Genomic DNA, 17,455 nt, shown 5'->3' with positions numbered 1-17,455 from the left:
CGGTCCCTGCGCAGCTGTGTGTGTCCCTCAGACGGGTCCCTTTCGGCTCTCGGATCTGGGTCGCCACAACGCAGAGGGGAAGGAGGGGGTGCCGAGCCCTCACACGGCGCTGAGCGCCGGAATCTGCCCGGCGGCCACCAAGCCCGAGCGCCGAGAACTTGCCTGCACCTCTCGCCGCCAGCCGCCTCCCAGCCGGCGCTCGGGAAAGAAGGGAGGGGGCGGGAGGAGGGAAAGCGCGGCGGGGCGGGGGGGTGCCTGGGAAGCTGGGCTGCGCTGACGTCACTGGGCGCGCAATTCGGGCTGGAGCGCTTTAAAAAACAAGCGTGCGAGCGGAGATGCTGCTCCACACCGAGCAGGCGGCTTGCAGCAGCAACGCTCTCTGCCCCTGCGGCGGCTGCAGCCAGGGCCGCTCCGGAGGCCCGCGTGGCGGCAGCGGGCACGGCCGGGACCCGCGGCGCTTCTCCTCGGCGCCCCCGCCGTGGAGCAGGAGCCCAGTGCCCCGCGCTGCAGGCGCGCGCTACGCGGCAGAGGCCCGCGGCAACCCGGACGCTGCCCTCCGACCGCGGCTCGCTCCCGGCCCCCTGCCCGGGCACCATGGACACCTCCCGGGTCGGCGTGCTCCTGTCCTTGCCGGTCCTGTTGCAGCTGGCGGCCGTGGGCGGTTCGCCCAGGCCCGGCGCGCTGCTGCGGGGGTGCCCCGCGCACTGTCAGTGCGAGCCCGACGGCAGGATGCTGCTCAGGGTGGACTGCTCAGACCTGGGGCTCTCGGAGATGCCTTCCAACCTCAGCGTCTTCACCTCCTACCTGTAAGTGCGCCCAGCTCCGCTCCGGGAAGGGGACAGATCGGGGGAGAGCAGCCTGGGGGGACTGGAAGGGACCGGGCGAGTTTGCGGAGGGCATCTTGGACAGACGTGTTTGGGCCCCTGGGGAAATGCACGTGTCTCGGGGGGAGCACGGGCACACTTTTGGGGCCCGCAGAGAAACGGCTTCAAGTGCAAGCCCCAGAAAGCGCTCGTGCGTCGCAGCTTCCCGATGCAGCTCTCGGCAGGTCGCAGGGCTCCCGGTGTAGGCATCTGCTTGCAGCGCAGGCATATGCGCCCCTGAGCCTGGAACGTAAGGGCGAGCGGCCCAATTGATCCCTGCTGCAACCTCTCCTCCGCGTCCAGACGCGTTCCACGAAGACTCGGGCTGTAAAACGCTTCCCCAGAGGAGAACTCCAACTTGCTCAGCCCGGAAGGAACTTACTTTGCATCCCTTGCAGGGACGTGTGATGTAACCTTTTTCTTTTCTTTTCTTTCTTCCTTTTTTTTTCTTTTAATGAAGTGATTAAAATGTGGCAACCGCAAACCCTGATTAGAGCTGCCAGAACGTTATCTTTACCTTTGGCTGCCCGAGCCGCCCTTTGAAGTGCCCGCGGCCACGGTGTAATCTTTAACCATCTCCTCCTCCCGGGGAGGAAAAGGGAAGTGGGCTGAAGGCGGCGGGCGGGTAAACAGCGGCGCCGACAACCCAGAGGAGACCCGAAGCTCTGTCATCCCTCGGGGATCCTCCCCTTTTTCACCCCCCCCCCGCCTCCAAAGACCCCCAAAACCCCAACCGCGAAGACCCGGCCGGGGTTCGTTTCGTAATTTTGTCTCTGGAAAACCGAGACCCGAAGGATGATAACAGGTGTTGGGTGGATGAGGTGACCAGGAGGAACCCAATTCTCGGGAACCAAGGCGACTACTTCCCCCAAACCCATGGAGTGTCTGCGGCTCGGTTCCTTCGGGCAGAGGGAGACTAGGGTCAGAGCCACTCTGAAAAAGGGGTCGCGAGGTGGTCACAAGGTGACCCGTTAAAGTTTTAATTCGAGTCACCGCAGTGAGCCGACCCCAAGCCCACGCCATGCCAGTTTCGGCTTCTCTGATGTACCTTGGCAGGAGGGAGTTGGGATGTTTGTGTGAACTGGTTCTTTCCTCTGTTTAGTTGTTTTCTGGAGAAAAGAAACATGAAGAGGCTTGCATAAGGCCTTCCACTAGATAGTGATTCTTTTTCTGCGGACAGAATGAGAAAGAAAAAAATTTATTTGCTTTAATATTTGCGTTGAAAAAAGGGCACGATCCTGCTAGATTTTAGTGTTAGCAGATGGCAGTCTCCTTCTCATCTACCATAAAACTATTTGGCGTGCTTTTTTCTTTACTTGAAAAAATTATAAAATTATGTATTTCCCCACCAGGCTTTCCTCCAATTGCACTCATTGCAGGTGGTAGTGATATGTTTACAGTGGTGGAAATGACCATTCTCTAAGAATTCACATTTCTTCCTCCTCAGCAGCAGTCTGCTGTACTACAAAGTGAAATGCTCATCCCCAGCCTCTGGTTTAAACGCTAAACTCATTGTTTCAAGAATCATAGGGTCTTCTGTATAGTGAGTTTTTGAGAGCAGTTTGGCAACTGCGCTCAAGAGCCTGGAACTATTCTTCCCCATTGCCCTGAAGAAATTGATTAGTTATAAGGGAGATGTGCAGTCCCCCCAAACACGGATGGATTGCAATCATACACGTGTCATAAGAATACAGAAAATAAACTTATGAGTGGTGTCAGGATGCTTTTTTTCCTCCCACTTGAAAGAGTGAACATTTGTTAGGCTTCTGTTACTAAAAGTTGGCATCATATGCTGTTTCAGATGATTTCCCACATACCTCAAATGCATCTAACTGTGTCCTCCATGGGTGAGGAGATCTTCCTGCCACCGTTCCTTATCTATCTATCATTATAGATAACTCCTTGGAGTTAAGATAGCGTTGGGAAGTTAATTGTCAGCTCTTTCTCGTGCGGTTTGATGACAGCCTGTACTCCGGCCTAATGGGAAATTCTCTCAGTGCGCTATAAAATATTAATCTCAAAGTGTCTGAAAAGTGTCCCAGTGAAAGTTAAAAACTTGTTTCTCGCTGCTAACATGTCAGGCACCATCAGTGCTAAATGTAGAAATCAGTCCTGAAGTAAATAACCAAACCCATGTTCCTCATAAGGTGTGGTTTCAGAATTTAATCTCCTTATAGAGTACAAAATGTCAGGAGCCACCGGATGCCCTTTCTGGGAGGGGGATGGGGCGGTGGGTGAGAGGCTTGGAGAGTTTTGGGTTTTGTCTTCCCAACCACAGGAACTCTGTGTAGACATTAAGGGCAGATGGTGCCCTCTTTTGGTTACACCTAGAATTATCTGACCATTTCTGCCTTCGCTTGTATGCTCCTAACCTGAAAGAGAAATTTTTATTTACTCATAATCAAATAAATAAGCATGGATTGGTTTCCTTAGATTAAGAAATAACTTCCCTTTGCTCTTGAAAGAGACCATGAAGTTATAGCCGGGTACCGCTGGGGCCCCACCGTCATTAAGCTTTGGCGAGAACATCAAACCGTGCCCAGGGTTGACGTGGGTAAAAAACCAGACTGCTATCTTTAATTGTTGGTCGTAGGTGATCACCATTTATTTGAGTCAAAATATTATCTCTTAATCTTCCTTCCCTCCCCACAGAAGAATAAGCATTTAATTTTCTTCAAACAGATTGATGATGGCAAGTTGCAGCTGGACACACTTGGCAAACGGATTTGCCATCATCTGATAGCTGGCTAGCCAGACTCGTAGGTAAAGAAAGTTTCCTGAACCTCTTCATAGAAGGCAACAGCTATTTATGTGCAGTTTTGTAATCTTTGTTCCCCCAGAAAAGCTCCATCTTAAGCCAGTCTAAACATTAAAACTGATTCTCTTTTCTTACTGAACTGCATTCCCCGGTAGATCTGTATTTGAACCACTAAACATGGTGGAAACACTGGAAAATCTCAATCTTAATCTTCTCTTTCTCTCTCTCTCTCTCCCCCAGTCATTTTGGGCTCTGATTTCACAAAACAATAAGTAGGCTAATAAAGCTCCCTCTGCATTAAAGTAAGGGAGACACTAAGGTTGAGACCTAAAAGCAAGCAACAACTGGTTACAGTGTTTAATACATTTCAATCTGTCACAAATAAGCAGATGATCTTATTATGAGTAAATTATTTTAATGCATGAAACATGGACATTTTTTGCTAATTGGGTCTCAAAAATAATTTCCCCTATGCTACTTAGATGTGTCTTTCCCCCAGTTAGTGTGGCAGCCAGACAGAAAACTAAATCCTTATGAACATCCTAATATAGTTTCAGTATAGAAAATATACTTTTCTTTATTGATCTACAACAGCCACTTTATTTTTAAATGAATGCTGAGTTTTTCCCTGCTGTTGCTTAAAGACACGAATATTTTATCCACAAGCAAATTCATGTCACATGAACCAAAGGAACGGGGAGAATGAATTTTTTAAAAAATTTTTGTGTAGCTTGCTTACTTTTCCATATGCAACTTTATAACAAAATTTAATTTTATACATAGTTAGCAAAACTGGTATTAATAAAAACTGATCAAAACCCCCAATTATAACCAATTAAGTATGGCCCTGGTGTCATGCATATGTTTTAAGCATTTAAGATGCAGTTTCAAAATTAAAGAATATTTTTAGAATCTTCTTTGAAATGGTTTAATATATTTCTGCTTCCCTGCAAGCAAAGAAAAGTATTTTAAATCAAAGAAAATGTTTGTAGTTTAGAAATGGTTACAAAAGGCTTTAGCTCTTATAACAGTCTTAAAATTTAGATCGATTGCAGAATTTATGCAGTTTGCTCTACAGACTGCTTTCAAAATTCGTTGAAAATAGAAAGATGTCAGTGACTTTCCTTCATTTTAAAGAAGCTCTTTCTTTTTCTCCAGGATTCCCAGCATTGTTTTAGTAGTGTTTTTGTTAATGGGGGCAATTACTGAAGCTCATTGACTAAATTATTCCGAGTGATTTTTTTTTTAAAGCAGTGGTTCTGATTCAATTTTATGATGTAGATTTAAGATAAATATTTTACTGAATATGATCAATATGTGTATGACAGTTTGTGTGACGAGAATGAAGTTTTACATAAAAGAAATATGATCTTCAATCAGATCTTCAATCTTTTTTTGTCCTTACGTGTTTTCTTCAAAGTAAAGGAGTTCTGATAGCAATCACAAACGAATTAGAAGATTGGAATTAAAAAGAAGAACCTTTGTAGTTAAATGAAATGTGTTTTGATAATGGAACCATTCCCACTTGGATGTGTTTGAAGTTCAAAAACACTAAGCTGATCTATGATTTCTCGAAGTTAAGTTTTTTAACTTAACTATTTGATTTTTTTAATTTCCAAGGCATCTGTCAAAGGCATAGAAATAGTATCCATGTAAGCAATTAACTCCAAAAAGCTGTCATATAATAAACATTGCAGGATATGTGTAGTTTTATAACTGATACCTAATAACTACTGACCTTAGTAAAACACTTTTTATATTTTTTCTATAAAATTCATACATTTAAGTCATTTTAGCTATAAACTGAAGTATGTTTCCAATTAATCCAAATCACATGCCATAAGATAGAAATGGAAAACAGTAGTGAGCTCTAAACTGAGCAGTTCTGTGGAGTAATTTTTTGTTTTTGTTCAGTTACTTATATAAATTTAGAATAATGCTAAATGGTACATTTCCTCGTAAACACTCCACAAGTGGATATTTCTGGCAAATTAAATTCTTCATGAGAAGGCAAATTCTTTCCTATGAGATTCAACCTCTTCACTCCTGTTGCAATGTTTTCCTTTATATAGTCTCACTTTATAGCACAAAGATGAATCAGACTTTCATCAGAACCACAACTGATATATTACATACCAAAGAAAACAAGCTGATCATCTAGTCCTGTCGCTATTTTTGATGTCTCTTAGCAGAATTTCATTTGTTAAATGTATCCATGAGTTCTGACCTCCTGCAACTTTTTTATTCCCGTATCTGTCAGCTTCAATCCACATTTTTACTCACTCGTTATAGATGCCAACTACAACACTCCGTCTAACCCAGGGAACAACTTTTTCTATGGGAAAAGGAGATATTTCATTGACGGTAGTGTGGATTTTTTTCATAAAATTTTTCATAATTCAAAGTTAATTTTGTTCTCCAGAGGTGGGAGGCAGGGCCATTCTTGAAATCCCTGGCATTTATTTTCTCCTACCTCTCCCAGTGAATTTTTTTTTTTATTACATTGATCAAGCCCAATGAAAATGCCTTCTTTGAAACTGGTAGGTAGAAGAACATTAGTCATTTGATTTTAAGCAATGAAATTGAATTGTCTAGGGGTAATAGTAAAAGACTGTTAACAGGGTGTCCGCAGTAGGAGAAGAGCCGTTTTAAAACTGCTTCACAAGCCAGACTCTTTCCTCATACCTTCATCTATTTATGACCCCTGTTCTCAGTGTTGAAGACTGGGAATGGAAAAGCAGCAGTTCACGCTGAGAGGACGCAGAGGCATCGACCATGTCTGTGAAAGGGTCTTTGTTTTAAGGTCAAGTGGAATAACACTCCAGGATGTGATGATGAGCTCTCTTCCCTTCAGGGTTTCTCCTCCTCACTAGACTGTGAGCTCCTCCAGGGTAGGAAATTGTCCACTTTATAACCCAAGTGCCTATGCCAGTGCCTGACACTTAAGCGGTGTTCAGTAAACAGTGACGGTGTGGAAGTGAAGAGAGTTGAAATTCCAGTGGCTAAAAGAGGCCCCTCTGCACTTAACAGAACCACACAAGGCTCTCCCAGCTCTGTACGGCCCAGCCCCACTTGAAATACAATTAAATTGTATGCAGCTTAAAGGATGCAAGGAGGGGTTTATTTTAACAAATGCACCAGAATTTACATATCTAAATTACTTTATTAGAATAACAGCTGACATTTATATTGTTCCTCCTGAGTACTAGGCATTATGCTAAGTACTTTACTCCTTCTTAGGCCCACAAACAATCTGTGACACAGATACTATCATCATCCCTAACTTGCAGGCCTGTCTGCTTATTCAAGGATATTTCTATTCCTTGATGTGTTTGGGGACCTCTCTGAAATTATCTTCAGAGCCAATTTACCAGAAACACAAGAAAACCAGCCTTCTAATTTATAGCTATGCCTCCCCATGATTGTAATTGGTGCTGAAATATTTCAGCACATTTTTTTTTCCAGCAACACAATTTACGAAGCTCTAATACCAGAAGTATTTCTTCAGCTAACTGGGAAATGCAGTTTTAAATTTTCAGTAAAGTGAGAGTAACATTATATAGCTGAGGGCTGATATTTGAAGTTTAATAGATATTTTTTCATATATCCATTTTATTACTACCACAGGAATAATTTTTCTTGCCCCCAAGTCAGAGATAAATTATGGTAGCTACCTAAGTATCCTAAAAAGTGATCAGTTGACTAATAACTTCCAAGTCAAGAATAAAACTCTTTTTTTTTTCTCTGACCAGATCCATGTGTCAAATAAAGGAGCTGAATTCTTTGGAACTATTTCTTGAGTCAAAGAGACATGTACTTTCTTAATGGGCAGATTTTATTTGAGTTTGTATTCACCTTTAAAGCTGATAAGATAAACTGAAGTCATAAAGGCCATACTACCATTTGATTCAGAATGGAAATTATTTCCAAGTTTTGTCTTCTTTGCTATCTGTAAACCGTGCAGGGTTTAACAGTTAGGGCAGTGATACCGACTTCTGTGTAAACTAGAAATCCGGATGCATCAGAGAAAAGTTTCCCTAAGAAAAGTTTCTGAGGAAGAAAAACTCTTCCTAAACCATCCGTCTTGTTTCATAGTCTTATTTATTTGCTGCTAGAAATCTAATGTGCGTTCATCATTTACGGCATTACGAAGTCAATGATATGAAAAACCAATAGCTAGCGAATCAATTATAAATTATATTCAGTATAAAGAGCATCTCATCCAGTAAGAATCAATGTTTAGAAAATGTAAGATACACATGGATAAAATCCCTAAAATCCCCTAGAACACCACTCTCAACTCCAGCTTTGTTTTAACATTAATAATTTAAAATTACGCAGTAATCACTTTCAAGTGTCCCCTTTGTGAGGTACACGCAATTTTCCCTGTATTCCTTTTATCCTCCTTGCCTTCAGAAGGAGTTTGGTTTCCTCTTTGAACAAGGACTGTGGCTGGCAGGAGGGAGGAAAGCAGTCTCTGTCCTGCACCCACGAACACCCACGGCGCCGACATACCAGTAAGAAACGGTTTCCTTTCTGCCACTCGCCCCGTGGAAATGACACGTAACCTTGACGTGGCGTGGCAGCGGAGAGCCAGCCCTTTCAAGGCGAGAGGCTGAGGAGCTGGCTGCGGGAAGGCACCTTCGGTTTAGTTCAGAAGCTGAAATGCAGAAGACAATCGTCCTGGCAAAGGGAGCCCACCTCCAGCTGAGAACGCGTGCACTGAGCTGACCTTCCTCGTCAGCCTGCCAGCTGAGATTAAGCTTTCTTCAAGTGGTCCCTTGTCAGCCCGGCCTTCTCTCCAGTGTTGCTCATCTTTCACAACTGGAAGCCAAGTGTTTCAAACTGTTACTCAATTTTGCAGCCAAATTCCTTTATTTCCTTCTTCCTCCTCCTTGTCTCCCTCACACACACACACACACACACACACGAGATGGCTAACCTTACATTTGTGCCTTCCTTTCCAAAGTCGACACTCAGAAGAGGACCTAGGAATTTTTATGTTTCACTGAAAAGCTGCTAAATATTTCTGTGCTTCTTTTTTCTTGAAACCTTAATTAAGTAGAACAGGGACATCTACAAAAGATGTCTATTTGCAAAAATAACCTGCCTTTGATCAAAAAAGCCGCAAAAGTGTACTTCTCAGGAAAGTAGAAAACCACACATGATCTCAAGTGGAAAAAATATAAAGAATTTGCTGAATTTTTAACCTTAGTACATAACAAAGATATTATTTTAAAGTTGGTTGGTTAATGTGGGCTGTGTTAGAAATTTCATTGTGTTGTGTTTGGGTTTACCCAATGTTATTTTAATGAGTTTATTGGTTCAACACACAAAACACCACATGGCACTTAAGTTTTCAGGTTATAAATTTTCTTGGGAGGCACTTACTTGAAGGAACTCGGTTACATAATCAACTGGTCTTTCAATCTATCAGCACAAAATAACCTTTCACTTTTTGTATACATATACAGTGAGGATTATTTGGTTATACAAACCAAATAAAATTTTCCATGGAAGAAGTCACATTCCTAAATCATCTATTTTTGTGTATGTATTGAGACTTTGGTAATAAACACTTACTCCACAGTTTTGTTGAATGCATCTACAGAATGAGTTTGGCATCTTCTAGGGAAGACAGAAATAAGACATCTTCCTTATTTTCTCTTCAAACTTCCTGTCCTGAAGGGACCCTTAGCAGACATGTCTGCATTTGCCCATAGAACTACTCTATGACCATTGGCGTATCAACTACCCAATAAAGGAAAGCCTAGGGGAAGAAAAAAAAAAAGTGCCAACAGAGATGGAAAGAGGAAGTAAGGAAATCTGCTAGCCAAGAGGCTGTACAGGCAGAACTCAGACGGTGAGACCTCTACTAGGCCCCCCGCATCTCTCTCAATCCTTCTCCATCCCGGGCTTCTAGATAGTATCAGAGGACTGGAAACATGCCTTCTCCTTATCTCAGATACTTTCCCCCAGGGCTTCAAACTAGAGATGGAGGGAAGTTTAGAGAGAAGAGTCTTTGGGATTAAAGTATCAGTTCTAAGTGCACTGAAGTTGGGGTCTTTCATTTTAAGCTGGGGAAGCCACATCACTCTCCCTCTGGTGGGAGGCCCGCATCACAGCAGCCCCTTCCCTCAGCAGCTGTTGTTCTCTGGGGGCTCTGGGCAACAGAGGAAGTTCAAGATCTTTTTTCACTGAGTCTTCAAGCTCGGGTAGCAAAAGGAAATCCTAGTTAAACCAGATTCTCCCAGGGTGTAAGCATATCTCATCTGAAGATCTCAGAAGTTCTAGCAATGTGATTCACTGACAGCAAGAATGCACCTTCCGCCTTACAGCTGCTGGTCACCCAGCCTAGAGTCTGCTTCCTCACGGTCTTACAATCCTAAGAAGTGTTAGGTAGATACAGTCTGGTCCTGAATGACTAGAAGGTAGTAATTTGAGGCCCCCTTTGCCTTAGCTGTAGAAAAGCCTCAAAACAGAGTTAATTGCATATTGGGAAAGGAAAGGCTGATTTTGATAGATTGATGTTAAAGATCATACCAATTCAAAGCTTGTGCTAGTAGCTATTTGCATGTAGAGTACATTCTACTATAAAGAACTAAGGATAATCTTTTATGCACAGATTACCAGCAGGACTAAGCTGTATACCTAAGGTCACATTACAGAGTACAAAACTGAAATTTAATCATGATTGCTGGACCATTAGCCTAATTGCCCAAATAAACAGAATGAGAATCACTTAGATGGGTTGCAGAGGTCTCTGATGACTCAAACGCTATGTCCACCCGTGGGATTTAGAATGTGAAGGACCTTGGAGGTCACCTAATCCAACACCTTCATTTCACAGATGATGAAATTCATGTTCCTAAGAGGTAAATGACATTCACGAAAGCACATGGCTGGCAAAGATAGAGTTCAAACCCCAGCTGAGTGTTCCTTCTTGTCACTTTTTTGCTCCAATGCCAGACACTCAAGTGAACTCTAAAGTTCCCAGTTACTCTTCTAGGTGTTGCCAAAGAGTCCTGTCGTTTATGTGTGCTATATACATAAATATATGTGCCTGGATTTTAACCGTATCATCTTTTTTTTTTTTTTTAGCCCATTTTAGATACAGAGAAAGTGTCTTTGTATCACCTAAAAATCTTCAAAAGAGAAGGAAACAACCAGATTTAGTTTGAGAAATAAATAATTTCCCAAATGTCTGTTCATGGTAGTTCAACTTGTGTTCATTATAATTTTTTTTAAGATTTTTATTTATTTATTTGACAGACAAAGATCACAAGTAGGCAGAGAGAGAGAGGAGGAAGCAGGCTCCCCGCCGAGCAGACAGCCCGATGCGGGGCTCGATCCCAGGACCCTGGGATCATGACCCGAGCCGAAGGCAGCGGCCTCAGTCCACCCAGTGGCCCGTCATTATAATTTGAATTTCATTTCTGGCCTTAACTTGACCAAGTTGAGATTGTTTTCATGTCTCTTGAATGTGCTCCCTTCTCAGCAAGCACTAAAATTGCCTTAGTTCATGTTCTCCTTGCTTTTTGCCTGGATTGCTGTGGCAGCCTCCTGTCTTCGTTTACATAGACTCTCAGCACACACATTCCCTACCCCCATGCTTGTTTGTCTAAGATGCACCTCGAGTCATGTCTATCTTGTTCAGTCCTTCAGTGGTTTCCTGTGGCTTTCATGGTAAAATTTAAATTCTCAGTTTGACCCACAAAGTAAGCTTCTCTTGCTTCATTCCTCCCCTGCTGCCAGCTCTACCACCCAGCCCCTCCTCTCTTGACTCTCTGACTCCCTGGACTCCAGCATATTGAACTCCACCTGCAATTTCCATGTTTCCTTCCTCCAGGTGTTCATGTATGTTGGTGTGTGCATGGAATGCCTCTCTTCTTTTTCATTTTTTGGACTTGTAGGAGGAATCATTCCATACCCAGTTCAAGCATCCTCCTCTTCTGGAAAGCCTCCTGTGACCCACACCTCTAGAACCCAGTCTTTGATGCCACATCATGCTGAGCCCACCTCTGTCCTAGAACTCCCCATACTTGACCACCATAGTTGTCCGCTTGTCTGTTTTCATTACTAGACTATGTATACTCCTTGAGTTATGGAGTATGAGTTTCGTGAACCAAAGAAGAATCTCCCTGGGATTTAGATCAGAACACAGAATCCCTGTGTGTGTGTATGTGTGTGTTTCAGAATCCCTGTGTATTAATCATGTTTTTCATTTTCTGCATTTTTGTGATGCTTTGTTCTCTTGCAGACTTGTGGACCCGGGAGACTTCGGCCTATCTCAGGGCTATCTAAAATTCCTAGAAGGGACGCCTGGGTGGCTCAGTTGGTTGAGCAGCTGCGTTCGGCTCAAGTCATGATCCCGGCGTCCTGGGATCAAGTCCCGCATCGGGCTCCTTGCTCGGCAGGGAGCCTGCTTCTCCCTCTGCCTCTGCCTGCCTCTCTGTCTGCCTGTGCTCGCTCTCTCTCCCTCTCTCTCTGACAAATAAATAAATAAAATTTAAAAAAAAAAAATAAAATTCCTAGAGATAGAGGGTACTCCTCTGCAAGTGTGCCTTTCATATGCAAACCAACCAATCCAAAGCCCACACCCCCACCTTCTTCATTATTAGGCTCTCACGAGGCACTCTAGGTCAATATTGCCTCTCCTAATGATGCCAGCTCCAGGTACCAGACCACTCTTGGACAGCCCCTGTGCCCCCGAGCCTGCTGAAATTATTCCGACTAGCCAGTTCCTAGTTTGCTTTCCCTACCTATTCCTGCACATGGAAACCCCAATGAAAGCTCATGCCCATGCTTGCTTTCCTCCCTCTCCTCCTTCTTCCTGACTCTGGTGCTCACCCATGTGACCTTGTGTGACCTTGCATGGCCTGATATGCCCCCGACTGTTGGGAACTGTGAGTAAAAAACTATCTTTTCACTAACAGTTGTCTCCTGATCCATAGGCCATCCCATACCTAAACAACACTAAAACCTATATTTTAAAATACCCTCTTGTCCATGCTCAGGCCTTTCCCAGGGTATGCTCCAGGGAGAGTCAGTACATTTGTCTCTCTCTAGGGAGCACTCTTATTCCCCTAAACTGTGGGAAACACACTTTTCTACATCTAAGATACAAGGCCCCATTTCTCTGGCCCTCAAATATGTAACAAAAAGGGAGACAAGCTGATAAAATCGCTGGTATAATCTTATATTCTGAAAGCAGAGAGGTCCTTGCCTCTACACTTGGCAGACTGCAGTGTTTGTAAACTCCCTAGAAAGAGAAAAACACTCAGTGCTTTTTGTCCCCAATTTCTCATTTACCCCTCATAACAGGCAGTAAAAGTTATAATTATCTCTACTTCGGAAATGAGAACAGCTTGGCAAAGATCTCAGACCTATCTCGAGTAACCATGGCAAGTTACTCTGTGTCTCAGTTTCCTCATGTGTAAAATGTCAATATTATGATAACCTCCCTCGCGGGATTGTTGTGAAGATTGGTAAGATCATTCATGTAAAGCCCTTTGCATAGTGCCTCATGTGTGGAGTGGGAATTCAATGTTGCGTGCTATGGTCTTTGTTGCTGATGAAGTTACAGCTGTTAAAACACTGAACCCATGCTTTGCATTTTTAAGAAAAGATTTATTTATTTATTTGTTTAGAGAGAGCATGAGCGCCGGGAGGGGCAGAGGGAAAGGGAGAATCTCAAGCAGACTCCGCACTGAGCACAGAGCCTGACACGGGGCTCGATCTCAGGACCCTGAGATCGTGACCTGTACTGAAATCAAGAGTCCGATGCCCAATGGACTGATCCAGTCAGGTGCCCTTAAACCCATGCTTTTCAAATACAGAGTTGCCTCCTATTGCCGTTCCCTAAAATAGTTAAATCCATTGCCCTAAAACTTTATAACGTTCATTAAACAAGAATTTTTACCTACTAGGTAAAAGACCAGGGGAAACAAAAAGGGGCAGCTTCCCATGAGTGGTGTATCATGTAGCACCTGTTTAAGTTTAAAAGATTCTTTCATCTTTGATCCTTGGTATCAAATAGATAGAAATTTCTGTGCATTGAATGACATCTCATATTTTCACATGAGTGCATAATATTGTGTAGACACTGCACAGACCTCCAGGGTGACTGATGACCGAGTAGACACTTTGTCATGGATAGTGAGCCTGTGGCCTGATGGTAAAAGCCCGCTCTTCAGACAGGATTCAATGAATGGCCCACAACTTGTGGTCCTGGGCTGAAATTGTTTCTCTCCTCTCATTTTCATCTCACCCACCCCCATGATTTCTCCGGAGTATGTAGGAAAAAATCAGTTATGTGTCTCGTTGGGCTCTCAGAAGCCCAATCTCAGCGGCTGACTTGCTGTAGCAGCAGGCAAGAGAGGACAGATTGCATTGGGGGCGGAGAGGACATAGGGAAAACAGCCCTTTCTCAGAGCCAGAGAGGTACCCCGGAAAACTATGTTTTCAACACAACAAAAATGTGTTTGATTTTTTTCCAATGTATTAACAGCTGAAAAAAATAACTCTGGGGGAAAAAAAACATGTAAGGAATAGGTTTAGGTCTATCTGGAAATACCTTCAAAAGAGTTGAATTTTCGTGAGGAATTATGGCAGCTGTCTTTAAAAAGAAGCAGTTCAGTGCAATCGCAGGAAGGATCTTTGCAGTCAGTGATGACAATGAGGCCGAAATTATTTCCTGGACAATAATAGATACCAATGACTTGAGTCTTTGAGGGGGAAGGGATTCAAAGTTAAATAGAGGGTCAAAGTGCCACTCAGGCTTGTCTTTGAGCTGGGGGCCTTGGAATTAGGCCCAGTGATCCCCAGCAGAGAGGAGAGATGGGTGGGCGGTTATTGGACCAGACAGCCTTTTAATTCTGCTAGATGAGCCCTGTGTCACCATCTCCCCATATTCTCCACACCTCCCTGCAGAAGAGGCAAGCTGCTTCACCCATGACCAATGAAGTCAAGAGAGCAGGTCTGAAAAGGACAAGGGAACTCTCCCCTCTCGGAACACTTTCATTTCTCACTGCATGTGAAAGGATGATTCTGGAATTCTTGAATGCCCACTGAATCACTAAAGTAAGAAGTTGATTTATTTTTACAGCCCTAAAGCCAAAACTGAAGAAACATTCAGGCAGACGTCTATCAGTGTTCCCCAGCAGCTTAGAATGGACAAGTGGGATCTATCAGCCTAGCTTCTGTTAGGCAGTTTGGAACAGTCACCAACCCAGGCTGGATGAGAAGGCAGCAAAAGTCACACAATTTCAAGTGAAGAGTCAGAAGGATCTTCCTTAGGCAAAGCACAGTTCTCCAGGTGGTGAGAGGGTAAGAGAAAAGCGGCAGCCCAAAGGAAACAGAGGCAGATGAGAAAAGCATAAAAAAGCAAAGGTGAAATCAACTGCAGGACAGAGAGAAAAAGCAAGGATTGAGCTCAAGCTGCCAAAAGGACACAGATGCTGGCGACCGTCTCCGCTATGGGGTGGGCTCACCCAGCAGGTCCATGTCCGTCTTTCAGGGGGTCTGCACACACACTCGCACATACTACACACCCCCGGCGGGGGCACATCTCTGCATTTACACATGGAAGAAATGGAACTCATTTGGCAAACAGCCTGAAAATCTCCCAACACATGTATCTACTCTCCCTAGGATGCTAAGGCGCCCGGCATCGTCGTAGGAGCTGGGAAATAGTTAACATTGTGATGCAGCGAGACAGAACCAACTGCAGGTACATAGGAGCAGTGTGCTAGATTAGAGGTCTAGTCCATGGTTTTCACATTGTCTGCACATGAGCTCCATCTGGAACCTAACATTAACCAACTTGAGGCATAGATCCCACACCAGACCAGCTCGGTCAGAATCTCTGCGGGAATAAGCGAGGCATCAGAATGAATTTTTTACTCCCCAGGGCAAATTCAGTGTGCGGTCAAGTTTTGAGAACCACTGAACTAGATCTAGCTCTCTCCTACCCCCACCAGCCGTAGGATCTCTGGCAGGATGTGCATACCCTCCCGGCCTCAGTTTTCATATCTGTAAAGTCCGAGAGGTGAGCATATGCTCTGAGGTCTCTCCAGTTCTCTGTGAATCTGTCAGTTTGACATTTGTGTGTATCGTACACCAGGACAGGTGTCACAAGATGGTAAAAAGGGGAGGTGTCTACGCATCCACCCGCACCATCCGTTTTGTACAGCAAATCTGGGAGCATTGTCGACTCTCCTGCAGTGAGCATTACTTAAAATGACTTTATTTGTTTTGCAGTTTAGAGGGCCTCTGTAGGTAGCCTCAGGAGCCCATTCATTTCATTAACATTAAATCAACAAGGAGACCTTCTTTCTGCCTCTCTCAAGCAGGATTAATGGATTTGGGCATGATGTGTGCATCTAGCAGCAAAACCTCTTGCTGAGAAAGCTAGCAGGCTTGACTAATTCCCAGCAGTGTTAACTTCATAAACTTACCCTAAGCTTTTAACTTTGACCGAAGATTAAAGGTAATGACTTCATGCTGTTGCATCTGAATGCGCGATACTCGAGATGCATAAAAACTATATAAAAATGACACACTATCTGAAAAGTTCACATTATATGGATGCTTGCCTGTGTGTGTATCTATATCTGGGGTTTGTGCTTATGACGATATTCAATTCTGTGTATGTAAAAAAGGATCCTCTTATAAGAACTGGAAAAGATTGATGCAATGAATAATCTACCCCAAATGGAGTATTGACAAATGTTTATGTAAAGGGCATGTGCGAAAATCTGTGGTGAGAATACGGTAAATATGCTAATAGAAGGCCCAGTTTTGTGTGAATGTGTAACATGACGCACCGTTGAATGTGAACGGTTTTCTAAGAAACAAAATGACTCTGCTGTAGGAGACCAGCTTCCGCCTATAAGTAATAACCCGGCATATGACTATGCTTATATTTTTTTTCCTACCAGACAGTCTTGAAATTCAAAATTCCGAGAAGTCTGCATGAAGAAGGGAGAGAAAGGGGGAAAAATACAATATTTCCAGCCCATCTGACAAGACGACATAAAAAGCTTTTGATCAAAGGGTCTTAAGTACACTTTACTGGTGTGACAAACAACATTTTTATCCCTTTATTAGATTTATTTTCTTCTGAAAACTGCAGTGACCAGGGTATGGTTTGTGAAAGAAAGCTGGCAGGGTTGTGTTCTTTGATTCCTAATTAACACCTTCAGTCTCAAAAGAGAACCAACAGAAATACCATAAAATGTTGCAGCTGCATTGTGATTCCGCTTGGTTGGTTTGTTAAAAGTCGGCTGGGCATTGGCAGCTGCAATAAAGGGAAAGCTCAATGGATGTTTTGTATTGTGCCCACTGAAGTGAAAGAAGGCAACCATTTTATTTTTCAAATGGGCAGCTGCAGAGGGAGGTTTAAATGGAGCTAAATACAAGATTTACTGTTAATTTATAGTAAATAAATAAGGAAGAGTAAATCTAACTTTCCAGTTTTTACATTTGATGGAAATTTTAAGCGAGAAATTATTAAGGACAACCGTTTTGGAGGTTTTTAGCAACTGATCTGGGGACTCTGGCAACCAGTAATAACATTCATTATGAAAATCAAAATAGCCTTTTTGAAAGAGCTGAGTAAGCCAGATCTTTGGAAATGGACGTTTCCTCTTTGAAAGGTAAAGGTATATCTTTCCTGTGTTTGGTAATGTGACTCCCTCGTCCCACTTTATTAAAGTCTTCAAATTTATTCAGATCGGAATTAAGTAAGATTCCACACATACCCCCATCTCACTTTTATTTATTTATTTATTTAGTTTTTTTAGAGCATCGAGTTGAATTTTGCCTTAGGTAG

At 43.4% G+C, this 17,455-nt stretch overlaps 1 protein-coding gene across 2 annotated transcripts in view; it reads left to right on the top strand.

The window, feature by feature from the left end:
- Positions 1–590: 590 nt before the first annotated feature.
- LGR5 (leucine rich repeat containing G protein-coupled receptor 5) overlaps positions 591–17,455 on the top strand; it is a 125,729-nt gene continuing 108,864 nt past the window's right edge. For both annotated transcript variants that reach the window (XM_044227592.1, XM_044227591.1), the window contains exon 1: positions 591–806. In XM_044227592.1, the coding sequence (XP_044083527.1) occupies positions 595–806 (212 nt within the window). In that variant the 5' untranslated portion in view covers positions 591–594. The remainder of the gene's footprint in view (positions 807–17,455) is intronic.

Source organism: Neovison vison, chromosome 12 (assembly GCF_020171115.1).
Source record: "Neovison vison isolate M4711 chromosome 12, ASM_NN_V1, whole genome shotgun sequence".
NCBI lineage: Eukaryota > Metazoa > Chordata > Mammalia > Carnivora > Mustelidae > Neogale > Neogale vison.
This window is presented reverse-complemented; position numbering and strand designations above follow the sequence as displayed.